Source organism: Anomaloglossus baeobatrachus, chromosome 2, assembly GCF_048569485.1.
Source record: "Anomaloglossus baeobatrachus isolate aAnoBae1 chromosome 2, aAnoBae1.hap1, whole genome shotgun sequence".
In the NCBI taxonomy this organism is placed as follows: Eukaryota; Metazoa; Chordata; class Amphibia; order Anura; family Aromobatidae; genus Anomaloglossus; species Anomaloglossus baeobatrachus.
In genome coordinates, this window is record NC_134354.1 from 559,093,011 (window position 1) to 559,108,054 (window position 15,044).

The 15,044-nt window shown below is 47.5% G+C and overlaps 1 protein-coding gene across 1 annotated transcript in view; it reads left to right on the forward strand.

The window, feature by feature from the left end:
* The window catches only part of ERCC5 (ERCC excision repair 5, endonuclease), a 123,130-nt gene that overhangs the window by 72,356 nt on the left and 35,730 nt on the right, over window positions 1-15,044 (forward strand). The window contains exon 9 of the mRNA XM_075336688.1: window positions 6,401-7,417. Within this exon, the coding sequence (XP_075192803.1) occupies window positions 6,401-7,417 (1,017 nt within the window). The remainder of the gene's footprint in view (window positions 1-6,400; window positions 7,418-15,044) is intronic.

Below are 15,044 nucleotides of genomic sequence, written 5' to 3' on the forward strand. Positions count from 1 at the left end.
TAACACTGTTCAGGTGACGGGGACGGAGTTTGCAAAACTCTCTGAGACTATGGCTAAGATACTAGAAGCCTTGCAGTCCAGGCCGGTATCTCAGCACAGGGACTCTGTTGAATCTTTGTTCCCTGGCCCACCTCAGCTGGACCAACAATGTCCTCCCGGGGTATCTCATGGATCCCAGGCTGAGGGTTCTGACACAGACCCCAGCCCCAGACCGACTAAGCGAGCTCGCTTAGATTTTCCCTCGACATCATCATATTGTGCAGGGTCTCAGAGGGGGGAATCTCTGGTTGATGATGCGGAGACAGCTGATCAGGATTCTGATCCTGAGGCCGCTCTCAATCTTGATACTCCGGACGGGGACGCCATAGTGAACGACCTTATTGCGTCCATCAATCGAATGTTGGATATTTCTCCCTCAGCTCCTCCGGTGGAGGAGTCAGCTTCTCAGCAGGAGAAATTCCGTTTCAGGTTTCCCAAGCGTACACAGAGTATGTTTCTGGACCACTCTGATTTCAGAGAGGCAGTCCAGAATCACCATGCTTGTCCAGATAAGCGTTTTTCTAAGCGCCTTAAGGATACACGTTATCCTTTTCCCCCTGACGTGGTCAAAAGTTGGGCTCAGTGTCCCAAAGTGGATCCTCCAATCTCCAGACTGGCAGCTAGATCCATACTTGCAGTGGAAGATGGGGCTTCACTCAAAGATGCCACTGACAGGCAGATGGAGCTCTGGTTGAAATCCATCTATGAAGCTATCGGCGCTTCTTTTGCCCCAGCGTTCGCAGCCGTATGGGCGCTACAAGCTATCTCAGCAGGTCAAGCGCAAATTGACGCAGCCACACGCACGTCCGCGCCACAGGTGGCGTCCATAACCACTCAGACGTCGGCATTTGCGTCTTACGCTATTAATGCTGTCCTGGACTCTGCGAGCCGTATGGCGGTTGCAGCCGCCAATTCGGTGGTACTCCGCAGGGCCTTGTGGCTACGGGAATGGAAGGCAGATTCTGTTTCCAAAAAGCGCTTAACCAGTTTGCCAATTTCTGGCGACCGATTGTTTGGCGAGCGTTTGGATGAAATCATCAAACAATCCAAGGGAAAGGATACATCCTTACCCCAGCCCAAACCGAACATACCCCAACAGAGGAAGGGGCAGTCGAGGTTTCGGTCCTTTCGAAGCGCGGGCAGGTCCCAATTCTCCTCGTCCAAAAGGCCTCAGAAAGATCAAAGGAACTCTGACGCATGGCGGTCTAAGTCACGTCCTAAAAAGGCCACCGGAGGTGCCGCTACCAAAGCGGCTTCCTCATGACTTTCTGCCTCCTCACTCCGCATCTTCGGTCGGTGGCAGGCTCTCCCGCTTTTGCGACGCCTGGCTGCCACGGGTAAAAGACCGTTGGGTGAGAGACATTCTGTCTCACGGTTACAAGATAGAGTTCACCTCTCGTCCCCCGACTCGATTCTTCAGGTCATCCCCGCCTCCCGAGCGAGCCGAGGCTCTTCTGCAGGCGCTGGGCACTCTGAAGGCAGAAGTAGTGGTGGTCCCTGTTCCTCTTCAGCAACAGGGCCACGGTTTTTACTCCAACTTGTTTGTGGTCCCAAAGAAGGACGGGTCTTTACGTCCTGTCCTGGACCTGAAACTTCTCAACAAACCCGTAACGACCAGGCGGTTCCGGATGGAATCCCTCCGCTCCGTCATCGCCTCAATGTCCCAAGGAGATTTCCTTGCATCGATCGATATCAAAGATGCTTATCTCCACGTACCGATTGCTCCAGAGCACCAGCGCTTCTTGCGCTTCGCCATAGAAAACGAACACCTGCAGTTCGTGGCACTGCCGTTCGGCCTGGCAACAGCCCCACGGGTTTTCACCAAGGTTATGGCTACTGTAGTAGCGGTCCTCCACTCTCAGGGTCACTCGGTGATCCCTTACTTGGACGATCTCCTGATCAAGGCACCCTCTCAAGAGGCATGCCAACACAGCCTCGACGCTACCCTGGAGACTCTCCAGAGTTTCGGGTGGATCATCAATTTTCCAAAGTCAAATCTGACACCGGCCCAATCGCTCACATACCTTGGCATGGAGTTTCATACCCTCTCAGCGATAGTGAAGCTTCCGCTGATCAAGCAGCGGTCACTACAGACAGGGGTACAATCTCTCCTTCAAGGCCAGTCACACCCCTTGAGGCGCCTCATGCACTTCCTGGGGAAGATGGTGGCAGCAATGGAGGCAGTTCCTTTCGCGCAGTTTCACCTGCGTCCTCTTCAATGGGACATCCTACGCAAATGGGACAGGAAGCCGACGTCCCTCGACAGGAACGTCTCCCTCTCTCAGGCGACCAAAGCTTCCCTTCGGTGGTGGCTTCTTCCCACTTCATTATCGAAGGGGAAATCCTTCCTACCCCCATCCTGGGAGGTGGTCACGACGGACGCGAGTCTGTCAGGGTGGGGAGCGGTTTTTCTCCACCACAGGGCTCAGGGTACGTGGACCCAGCAAGAGTCCTCGCTTCAGATCAATGTTCTGGAAATACGGGCAGTGTATCTTGCCCTGAAAGCGTTCCAGCAGTGGCTGGAAGGCAAGCAGATCAGAATTCAGTCGGACAATTCCACAGCGTTGGCATACATCAACCACCAAGGCGGCACACGCAGTCGGCAAGCCTTCCAGGAAGTCCAGCGGATTTTGATGTGGGTGGAAGCCACGGCCTCCACCATCTCTGCAGTTCACATTCCAGGCGTGGAAAACTGGGAAGCAGACTTTCTCAGTCGCCAGGGCATGGACGCAGGGGAATGGTCCCTTCACCCGGACGTGTTTCAGGAGATCTGTTGCCGCGGGGGGGTGCCGGACGTCGACCTCATGGCGTCCCGGCACAACAACAAGGTACCGACGTTCATGGCACGGTCTCAAGATCCCAGAGCTCTGGCGGCAGACGCCTTAGTTCAGGATTGGTCGCAGTTTCAGCTCCCTTATGTGTTTCCTCCGCTGGCACTGTTGCCCAGAGTGTTACGCAAGATCAGGGCCGACTGCCGCCGCGTCATCCTCGTCGCTCCAGACTGGCCGAGGCGGTCGTGGTACCCGGATCTGTGGCATCTCACGGTCGGCCAACCGTGGGCACTACCAGACCGACCAGACTTGCTATCTCAAGGGCCGTTTTTCCATCTGAATTCTGCGGCCCTGAACCTGACTGTGTGGCCATTGAGTCCTGGATCCTAGCGTCTTCAGGGTTATCTCAAGACGTCGTTGCCACTATGAGACAGGCTAGGAAACCAACGTCCGCCAAGATCTACCACAGGACGTGGAAAATTTTCCTGTCGTGGTGCTCTGCTCAGGGTTTTTCTCCCTGGCCTTTTGCCTTGCCCACTTTTCTGTCCTTCCTTCAATCTGGACTGGAAAAGGGTTTGTCGCTCGGCTCCCTTAAGGGACAAGTCTCAGCGCTCTCTGTGTTTTTCCAGAAGCGCCTAGCCAGACTTCCACGCACGTTCCTGCAGGGGGTTTGTCACATCGTTCCTCCTTACAAGCGGCCGTTAGAACCCTGGGATCTGAACAGGGTGCTGCTGGTTCTGGCCAGCGTAAAGGGTCACAGGCTTCCAAATCAACCCTGGCTCGGTGGATCAAGGAGCCAATTCTCGAAGCCTACCGTTCGGCTGGGCTTCCGGTTCCCTCAGGGCTGAAGGCCCATTCTACCAGAGCCGTGGGCGCGTCCTGGGCTTTGAGGCACCAGGCTACGGCTCAGCAGGTGTGTCAGGCGGCTACCTGGTCGAGCCTGCACACTTTCACGAAACACTATCAGGTGCATACCTATGCTTCGGTGGATGCCAGCCTAGGTAGACGAGTCCTTCAGGCGGCGGTTGCCCACCTGTAGGAAGAGGCCGTTTTACGGCTCTCTTACGAGGTATTATTTTACCCACCCAGGGACTGCTTTTGGACGTCCCAATTGTCTGGGTCTCCCAATGGAGCGACAAAGAAGAAGGGAATTTTGTTTACTTACCGTAAATTCCTTTTATTCTAGCTCCAATTGGGAGACCCAGCGCCCGCCCCTGTTTTTTTGTGTACACATGTTGTTCATGTTGAATGGTTTCAGTTCTCCGATATTCCTTCGGATTGAAGTTACTTTAAACCAGTTTATAATTCTTTTTCCTCCTTCTTGCTTTTGCACCAAAACTGAGGAGCCCGTGGGAGCACGGGGGGTGTATAGGCAGAAGGGGAGGGGCTTAACACTTTTAAGTGTAATACTTTGTGCGGCCTCCGGAGGCATAGCCTATACACCCAATTGTCTGGGTCTCCCAATTGGAGCTAGAAGAAAAGGAATTTACGGTAAGTAAACAAAATTCCCTTCTTTGCAATGTGATTTCCGGGTTTTATTTTTGATATTCTATCTCTCACTGTTTTAAAATTTAACCTATTCTTAAAATTATAAACTGTTCATGTCTTTGTCAGTGACCCAACTTAGAAAATTAGCAAGGCAAGGGATCATAAAATTCTTTTCACTGTATCTGGCTATCCTTGCTAAAATCTGATTCTCTTGAGGTAAGCTGCTGCCAGCCAGACATTTGGTGTTGCAGAAGAAATGTAGCATTACATGGTGATCATTCAGATAAAGGGCTTCATTTAGTAATACAAGGATGGCTCTTACAGAGCAACTATCCATTATATCTCAGAGCAGAAGACTGTTACAATCCTTTCATATTGGGCTTATGAATATTATATTTGCCCAGCCAGTCTCCTCCTTTCCTTTTCCAGTGGGGAAAATGTCATCTCTCCAGTCAATCAGTAGCTGATAGTAGCCCGCAGCTCTGACTTTCGGGGAAAGTTTGCGAAGAAATAATGAGTGAACAGTACGATGCTCGAATGCTCTTTACTCAAGTTAGGCTATGTCCGCACGTTGCTTTTTACCTGCTTTTTTGCTGCTTTTTCAACTGCAGCGTTTAATGCCAAAATGGTTGTGTTCTGCTTTTCAAGCAAAGTCTATGGGAATTTGGGTTTCTTGTCCGCACTATGCAGTTCAAACTGCAGCCTTTTTGCTGCAGAACTTTGGTCAAAAACTCAGCTTTGCAGTGCAAAACCCAAATGGCAAAAACAACTGGCATGTGAATTGTTTTTGCCATTTGGGTTTTGCACTGCAAAGCTGAGTTTTTGACCAAAGTTCTGCAACAAAAAGGCTGCAGTTTGAACTGCATAGTGTGGACAAGAAACCCAAATTCCCATAGACTTTGCTTGAAAAGCAGAACACAACCATTTTAGCATTAAACGCTGCAGTTGAAAAAGCAGGTAAAAAGCAACGTGCGGACATTGCCTTATGCAAGTTGGATGCTCTGACTGTCTCGATTCAAGTAACCAGTATAATGGAAGTCAATGCTTGGGCAGGTCGCCTCTCAGTCCGAATACTGCCAGCCATAAACGGAGCATGTCTACTGAGGGCAGTATATATATATATATATATATATATATATATATATTTTTATATATATATATATATATTTTATATATATATATATATATTTTATATATATATATATATATTTTATATATATATATATATATTTTATATATATATATTTTATATATATATATATATATATATTTTATATATATATATATATATATTTTATATATATATATATATATATTTTATATATATATATATATATATATATTTTATATATATATATATATATATTTTATATATATATATATATATTTTATATATATATATATATATTTTATATATATATATTTTATATATATATATATATATATATTTTATATATATATATATATATATTTTATATATATATATATATATATATATATATTTTATATATATATATATATATATATATTTTATATATATATATATATATATATATTTTATATATATATATATATATATATTTTATATATATATATATATATATATATTTTATATATATATATATATATATATATTTTATATATATATATATATATTTTATATATATATATATATATATATTTTATATATATATATATATATATATTTTATATATATATATATATATATATATATATATTTTATATATATATATATATATTTTATATATATATATATATATATATATTTTATATATATATATATATTTTATATATATATATATATATATTTCACACACATAGCAGCTCTCACTGTGGTGCCAGCACCCATCATTCACTGAAGGGAGCCAGCTTTTTATGTTGGATTGATCATGAATGACGCATCCGAGCACCCGCGATAATTGGTCGAGTACTGAGTGTACCCGAGCACCTTGATGCTTGATCAAGTATCAATATTGTATTGGACAACCCCTTTAAACTTAGTATCGCTAGTCATTTTTAACATTAATTGAATGGAAATAATATATATATTTTTTTTTTTCTTTTTTCAATTTTTACTCTAGGAGTTAAGTCAAAAACAGAAGATAAGAAAGATGATATGCCTGAGAAAGCAATGCCGTCTAGTTCTAGTGATACACCAAAAACTTACCTTGATATGAAGCTGGCTTCTGCTCATAAACCTAAGAAAGCAAAGGATAATGTTCCAGATGAGGCGCCACCCTCCCCAAGAACATGTTTTGCAATACAACAAGCAATGATGGAGAGCAACTCTGATGAAGAACCCAATGTCAGTGGGATAACACAAAGCTCCAATAGTTCGCCAGAGTCCGTTGGGGTCTTAGATGGCAGTGTCTCACCGAGAACCATGAAAGCAATTCAGGAGGCTATTGCAGAAGATGAAATGGGTTTGAGCAAGAAAAGGCGTATAGAGGAAAATCTGGTCCAGATGGAGAAAACTAAAGCCAAGGTTGAGGTAATTAGTAGCTCAGATGAGGAAGATGAAGCCTTGATTTTTGAGAATAAAGAAAGAACTCCGCCAGGTGTATCTGAAGCAATCACTGGCTTAATCTGTCCTACAGGTGACAATGATGAATCCAGAATCATGGATCGGTTAGCTCGCAAAGAAAATGTGACCAAATCAGATGAGACAGCGCAGGAAGTTCAGGATGCGAAGAGAGCTCTTTTCCAGTCCCAGGATACATCTGTACCCAGTGATATTAACAAACCACACTCTTTAGAACATTCCCCTCAGAGCAGTAACCCACTTGCATGGAATATTACTCCTGTTTTTTACCAGAAATTGGAGATCCCTATGCTTTCTCCCAGCAATAAGTCTGTACCATACAAGACACCAGCTTTTTCATCACAATCCGTGCTAAACTTTCCGGTGTTGTTAGTACCTGAAGAGGAAGCCCTACTACCACCCCAGCAGAGGCCCACTGGTGAGGAGAGGGCTTGTAGTCAAGAAGCATCTTGTACATCAGGAAGATTTGCAGAATATAACCCCATGACTCCAGAAAGCATGCCTATAATTGATGAAGAGCCAGACCGAGATAAAGAACTTGATTCAGACTCAAATAGTAAGTGCCTTTTATATGATTTATGTTTGTTTTCAGTGGCCACTATTTACTAGTTTAACCTGATTTATGTTGTGATATGGTTTAATCCCTTACTGAAAAAACATCACTCTTATCTAATAGGCATTGGAGGAGGAAAGCGTTTACCCGTACACAGTCTACGCAGTAGATGTACAGCTCTACCACTTGCCACACAGCCTCACCCTGACTTCAGATACATTGGATACAAAAGTGTACACATCACTATTAAAATGCGTTTTACACATGTTAAAAAAAAAAACTTTACCAAAAAGAATAATTAAATATCTTTCTTTGTCGCTCCATTGGGAGACCCAGACAATTGGGTGTATAGCTTCTGCCTCCGGAGGCCGCACAAAGTATTACACTTTAAAAAGTGTAACCCCTCCCCTCTGCCTATACACCCTCCCGTGCATCACGGGCTCCTCCGTTTTGTGCTTTGTGTTGAAGGAGGCACACATTCACTCAAGCTCAACATTTTAGTCAGCAGCAGCTGCTGATTATATCGGATGGAAGAAAAGAGGGCCCCAGGGCCCCCGGCATGCTCCCTTCTCACCCCACTAAGTCGGCGGTGCTGTTAAGGTTGAGGTACCTATTGCGGGTACAGAGGCTGGAGCCACATGCCGTTTTCCTTCCCCATCCCTTAGAGGCTCTGGGAGAAGTGGGATCCTAACCGGTCATCCAGGCACTGGGACCGGGCTCCCTCCGCAGCCCCTGTGGGAATCTGCCGGACAGGAGACTTAATATCATCAGGGACAGGCCCTGCATCCAAAAGGTACTCTGTGTCCCCTTGGGGACGGTGTATGGAGCGCTCGTGTCACTGACACCGCAGCGGCTGCTGTATTTTTATGACGGCCGGGACTACCTCGCCGACCGGGCCTGTTTGTCGGCCGCAGTATTAAATTTAGTTCCCGGCTTCTGCGGCCTAGTACCATAACTCCCGCCCCCGGGCCTGCCAGTCAGGGGTAAGGGCGGGACGGTCGACTTGACGTCGACAGTGAGGGCTGGAGCATACTTTAGGTGTCCTCCTCCCCCCTCACTGATCACTGTAGCGCACCAGATTCCCGCACTTTATTAGTCGCCGCCCACGGCCCCCTCCTCCCCTGAGAGCTCCGGCAGCCATTTTTACAATCATTCTGCCGGTGGAGGATTTCAGGAACGAGCTCTGCAGCTCTGGGAGGCCCAAGGCAGGGAATCTGGTGGTCACACAACCGCTTTGGGCGGTCGGTAAGCCACACCGGTCACCGGTGCTGGTCCCCCTGGGGTGCTGAAGTGTATATTTATATATATATATATATATATATCTGTATACATTTTCTCTGTTCGGCCGCATTGTTTTTCCTGGCTATATACCCTCAGTGATCACTCTCCTAGGAGACAACAGCATGTCGTTCACAAGGAGCAAGGGTGCCAAGACACAGGGTTATTTTGCAACCTTTACCTCTTGTGCGGCTATGTTACCTGCAGGTTCCACCTACCCTCACTGTGAGCAATGCTCGGCCCCTGTTGCACTCGCTCAGCCGGAGCCTCGGGCACTGGTGGGACCCTCGGCTCAGGTAGAACCGCCGACTGCCCCTATCCAGGTGGCAGGGACAGAGTTTGCAGTTTTGGCTGAGAAACTCTGAGTCGCTTTCACAATCCATGGCTCAGTCTATGGACAGATGGTCTGCTAAGATACTAGAAGCCTTGCAGTCCAGACCGGTCCTTACACAGGCCCCGGGCACTGTAGGATCATCGCCCCCAGGCCCCTCTCGGGCTGCGCCGCAGCGTGCTCCTGGGGTGGCCCCTAGGTCTCACGGGGAGGACTCCGGCACGGACCGCAGTCCCAGACCGGCTAAGCGGGCTCGCTGGGAATCTTCCCCGACTTCATCACGTTGTTCGGGGTCTCAGCTTGATGACTCTCTGGAGGATGAAGCGGACGTCGCAGCTCAGGGCTCTGAACCTGACGTTGCTCTCAATCTTGATACACCTGAAGGGGACGCAATAGTAAATGACCTTATAGCGTCCATCAACCAGGTGCTAGATCTCTCTCCCCCAACTCCACTTATAGAGGAGTCGGATTCGCAGCAGGAAAAGCACCAGTTTAGGTTTCCCAAACGTACACGGAGTGCGTTTTTCGATCACTCTAACTTCAGAGAGGCTGTCCAGAAGCACAGAGCATTTCCGGACAAGCGCTTTAATAAGCGCCTTAATGACACACGTTACCCCTTCCCCTCTGACGTAGTTAAGGGTTGGGCTCAATGTCCCAAGGTGGATCCGCCAGTCTCTAGACTGGCGGCTAGATCCGTAGTTTCAGTGGCAGATGGTTCATCGCTCAAGGATGCCACTGACAGGCAGATAGAGCTCCTGATGAAATCCATCTATGAAGCCACAGGTGCGTCTTTTGCCCCGGCCTTCGCAGCCGTGTGGGCACTCCAAGCTATCTCAGCTTGTCTGTCTGAGATTAATGCGGTCACACGTACCTCTGCTCCGCAAGTTGCGTCCTTGACTTCTCAGGCGTCGGTATTTTCATCATACGCCATCAATGCCGTCCTGGACTCTGCTAGCCGTACAGCGGTAGCGTCCGCCAATTCGGTGGCAGTCCCCGCAGGGCCATGTGGCTACGCGAATGGAAGGCAGACTCTGCTTCCAAGAAGTTCTTAACCGGTTTGCCATTTTCCGGCGACCGATTGTTTGGCGAGCGATTGGATGAAATTATTAAGCAATCCAAGGGAAAGGACTCGTCCTTACCCCAGTCCAAGCCAAACAGACCTCAGCAACGGAAAATTCAATCGAGGTTTCGGTCCTTTCGGCCCTCAGCCAGGTCCCAACCTTCCTCGTCCAACAGGCCACAGAAGGGCCAGAGGAACTCTTATTCATGGCGGTCTAAGTCACGTCCGCCAAAGGCCGCCGGAGGCACCGTCTCCAAGGCGGCCTCCTCATGACTTTCGGCCTCCCCAAACCGCATCCTCGGTCGGTGGCAGGCTCTCCCGCTTTTGCGACGCCTGGTGGCCAAATGTCCAAGACCGATGGGTGAGAGATATTCTGTCTCACGGTTACAGGATAGAGTTAAGCTCTCGTCCCCCGACTCGTTTCTTCAGAACATCTCCGCCCCCCGAGCGAGCCGAGGCACTTTTTCAGGCGGTGAACACTCTGAAGACAGAAGGAGTTGTGATCCCCGTTCCCCTTCAGGAACGTGGTCGCGGGTTTTACTCCAACTTGTTCGTGGTGCCAAAAAAGGACGGATCATTCCGTCCCGTTCTGGACCTCAAACTGCTCAACAGACATGTGAGAACCAGACGGTTTCGCATTGAATCTCTCCGCTCGGTCATCGCTTCGATGTCCCAAGGAGACTTCCTAGCATCAATCGACATCAGGGATGCTTATCTCCATGTGCCGATCGCACCAGAGCATCAACGCTTCCTGCGTTTCGCCATCGGGTACGAACACCTTCAGTTTGTGGCACTGCCGTTCGGCCTGGCGACAGCCCCACGGGTCTTCACCAAGGTCATGGCATCCGTTGTGGCGGTCCTACACTCTCAAGGCCACTCGGTGATCCCTTACTTGGACGATCTCCTAGTCAAAGCACCCTCCCGGGTGGCATGTCAACACAGCCTGACCGTGGCTCTGGAGACTCTCCAGAGATTCGGGTGGATCATCAATTTCCCAAAGTCAAAACTGACACCGACCCAATCGCTGACTTACCTCGGGATGGAGTTTCATACTCTCTCAGCGATAGTCAAGCTACCGCTGGACAAACAGCGTTCGCTGCAGACAGGGGTGCACTCTCTTCTTCGGGCCCAGTCACACCCCTTGAGGCGCCTCATGCACTTCCTGGGGAAGATGGTGGCAGCAATGGAGGCAGTCCCCTTTGCGCAGTTTCATCTGCGTCCACTCCAATGGGACATTCTCCGCAAATGGGACAGGAGGTCGACGTCCCTGGACAGGAACGTCTCTCTTTCCCTGGCAGCCAAAACCTCTCTTCAGTGGTGGCTCCTTCCCACTTCTCTGTCGAAGGGAAAATCCTTCCTGCCCCCATCCTGGGCGGTGGTCACGACGGATGCGAGTCTGTCAGGGTGGGGAGCGGTTTTTCTCCACCACAGGGCTCAGGGAACCTGGACTCCGACAGAGTCCTCCCTTCAGATCAATGTTCTGGAAATAAGGGCAGTGTATCTGGCCCTGAAGGCGTTTCATCGCTGGCTGGAGGGCAGGCAGATCCGCATACAGTCGGACAACGCCACGGCGGTCGCGTACATCAACCATCAGGGCGGCACGCGCAGCCGTCAAGCCTTCCAGGAAGTTCGGCGGATTCTGCTGTGGGCGGAGGCCACAGCATCCACCATCTCCGCAGTTCACATCCCGGGCGTAGAAAACTGGGAAGCAGACTTCCTCAGTCGCCAGGGCATGGACGCAGGGGAATGGTCTCTTCACCCGGACGTGTTTCAAGAGATCTGCTGCCGCTGGGGAACGCCGGACGTCGATCTCATGGCGTCTCGGCACAACAACAAAGTCCCGGCATTCATGGCACGGTCTCAAGATCACAGAGCTCTGGCGGTGGACGCATTAGTTCAGGATTGGTCGCAGTTTCGACTACCTTATGTGTTTCCTCCTCTGGCACTGCTGCCCAGAGTGTTACGCAAGATCAGGTCCGACTGCCGCCGCGCCATCCTCGTCGCTCCAGACTGGCCGAGGAGGTCGTGGTACCCGGATCTGTGGCACCTCACGGTGGGTCAACCGTGGGCACTCCCAGACCGACCAGACTTGCTGTCTCAAGGGCCATTTTTCCATCTGAATTCTGCGGCCCTCAACCTGACTGTGTGGCCATTGAGTCCTGGATCCTAGCGTCCTCAGGGTTATCTCAAGATGTCATTGCCACTATGAGACAGGCCAGGAAACCAACGTCCGCCAAGATCTATCACAGGGCTTGGAGGATCTTCTTATCCTGGTGCTCTGATAAGGGTTTTACCCCCCTGGCCATTTGCCTTACCCACCTTTCTTTCCTTCCTTCAATCCGGAATGGACAAGGGTTTGTCTCTTGGCTCTCTCAAGGGACAAGTTTCGGCTCTTTCCGTGTTTTTTTCAAAAGCGTCTAGCCAGACTTCCGCAGGTCCGCACGTTCCTGCAGGGAGTTTGCCACATAGTCCCACCTTACAAGCGGCCGCTGGAACCTTGGGATCTTAACAGAGTGCTAAGGGCTCTTCAGAAACCACCTTTCGAGCCGCTGCGGGATGTCTCTCTATCACGTCTTTCGCAGAAGGTGGCTTTTCTAGTGGCGGTTACGTCGCTCCGTAGAGTGTCGGAGCTAGCAGCGTTGTCATGCAAAGCCCCATTCCTGGTTTTTCACCAGGATAAGGTGGTTCTGCGTCCGGTCCCGGAATTCCTCCCTAAGATGGTATCCCCGTTTCATCTCAATCAGGATATTTCCTTACCTTCATTTTGTCCTCATCCAGTTCACCAATGTGAAAAGGATTTGCACTTGTTAGATCTAGTGAGAGCACTCCGGCTCTACGTGTCTCGCACGGCGCCCCTGCGCCGTTCAGATGCGCTCTTTGTCCTTGTCGCTGGCCATTGTAAAGGGTCGCAGGCGTCCAAGTCAACCTTGGCTCGGTGAATCAAGGAACCGATTCTTGAAGCCTACCGTTCTTCTGGGCTTCCGGTTCCTTCAGGGCTGAAAGCCCATTCTACCAGAGCCGTGGGTGCGTCCTGGGCATTGCGGCACCAGGCTACGGCTCAGCAGGTGTGTCAGGCGGCTACCTGGTCTAGTCTGCACACTTTCACGAAACACTATCAGGTGCATACCTATGCTTCGGCAGATGCCAGCCTAGGTAGGCGAGTCCTTCAGGCGGCGGTTGCCCACCTGTAAGAGGGGGCCGTTTTCGGCTCTTTTTATCGAGGTATTCTTTTACCCACCCAGGGACTGCTTTTGGACGTCCCAATTGTCTGGGTCTCCCAATGGAGCGACAAAGAAGAAGGGAATTTTGTTTACTTACCGTAAATTCCTTTTCTTCTAGCTCCTATTGGGAGACCCAGCACCCGCCCCTGTTCCCTTCGGGCTGGTTGTTCTGTTGTGTACACATGTTGTTCATGTTGAATTGTTCCTTTGGTTCATAGTTTCAGTTTTCCGAACATCCTTCGGATTGAATTTACCTTAGACCAATTTATAAGTTTCCTCCTTCCTGCTTTTGCACCAAAACTGAGGAGCCCGTGATGCACGAGAGGGTGTATAGGCAGAGGGGAGGGGTTACACTTTTTAAAGTGTAATACTTTGTGCGGCCTCCGGAGGCATAGCCTATACACCCAATTGTCTGGGTCTCCCAATAGGAGCTAGAAGAAAAGGAATTTACGGTAAGTAAACAAAATTCCCTTCTTTTGTACAGTTTTAAATCCTTTCCAACATGGCCAATTTCCAACTTTTTGCATTTTCGTTTATTCCAAGGGCTATAACTAATTTTTTTTTTTTTTTTTTCTTTTTTGTTTTTCCGTTTACACAGATTTTATGAAGGGTTTTTTTCCTTTTGTACTTTTGAATGACGCCATTTATCTTGCCATATAGTGTACTGGAAAACAAGGGTGGGGAAAGCCCACACTTCTGTTTTTGTGGTTTTTTTTGTTTTTTTATTTTGTTTGTTTTGTTTTTTTTTTTTGTTATATACAGTACATTGTTCACATTGTGTGTTAAACAACCTATAGCATTGATTGTTCAGATATGTGCAATTTTCCAAAACATGTGGAGACAGAATTTGAGAATTTTTTTTCATTTTTCTTTTATTTTCAAAATGGTTCATGTCATTTTAATAATTTAAATGGACTTTTACAAAAGTGACGTTTCCACATAAAAACATTTTTTTTAATTTTTTTAAAAGGACCGAGCCACTTTGTACGTTAATAACCAAGCCTTCTTTTTTTTTTTTTTTTTTTTTTTATAACTCTGATCAGCATCACTTCTTAAGGTAATAACTCTGAAAAGCTTCAATGTATCCCAGTGATTCTGAGGGTTTTTTTTTTTTGTTTGTGGGTTTTTTTTTTTCATGACATTGTACTTCATGTTAGTGGTAAATTTTGGGCAATATTATTTGCTTTCATTTATGACAATATCAAAAACTTGACAAAAAAAAATGTAACATTTAACAATATTCAAATTTTAGAATTTGAATGCCCTTAAACCAGATAGATATTACCAAAATAGTTAAAAAAAAAAAATAACATTTCTCAAATGTCTACTCTACATCAGTACCAGTTATGACACAATTTTTTTTGTTTTTGTTAGGAAGTTGAGTTTTCAGCAATTTTATAATTTTTTCCAACAGTTTAAAAAATTTTTTTTTTTAAATTTAGGGACCACATCACATTTGAAATTACTTTTGAGGGGCCTATGTGACCAGAAAATACCCAAAAGTGAGACCGTTCTAAAAACTCCACCCCTCAAAGTTGTCAAAACCGTACAGGTGCTTCACAGGAACTAAAGGAAGGCATTTCATTACTTACCACCCCCCCACCCAAAAAAAAAAAAATTACATTTGCCCCAAATCTTACATTTCCACAAAGGTTACAGGAGAAAAAGCGCCATACAATTTGTTATGCAATTTCTTCTGAGTATCCCGATATCATGTATGTGGTGAAATAAATACCAGTA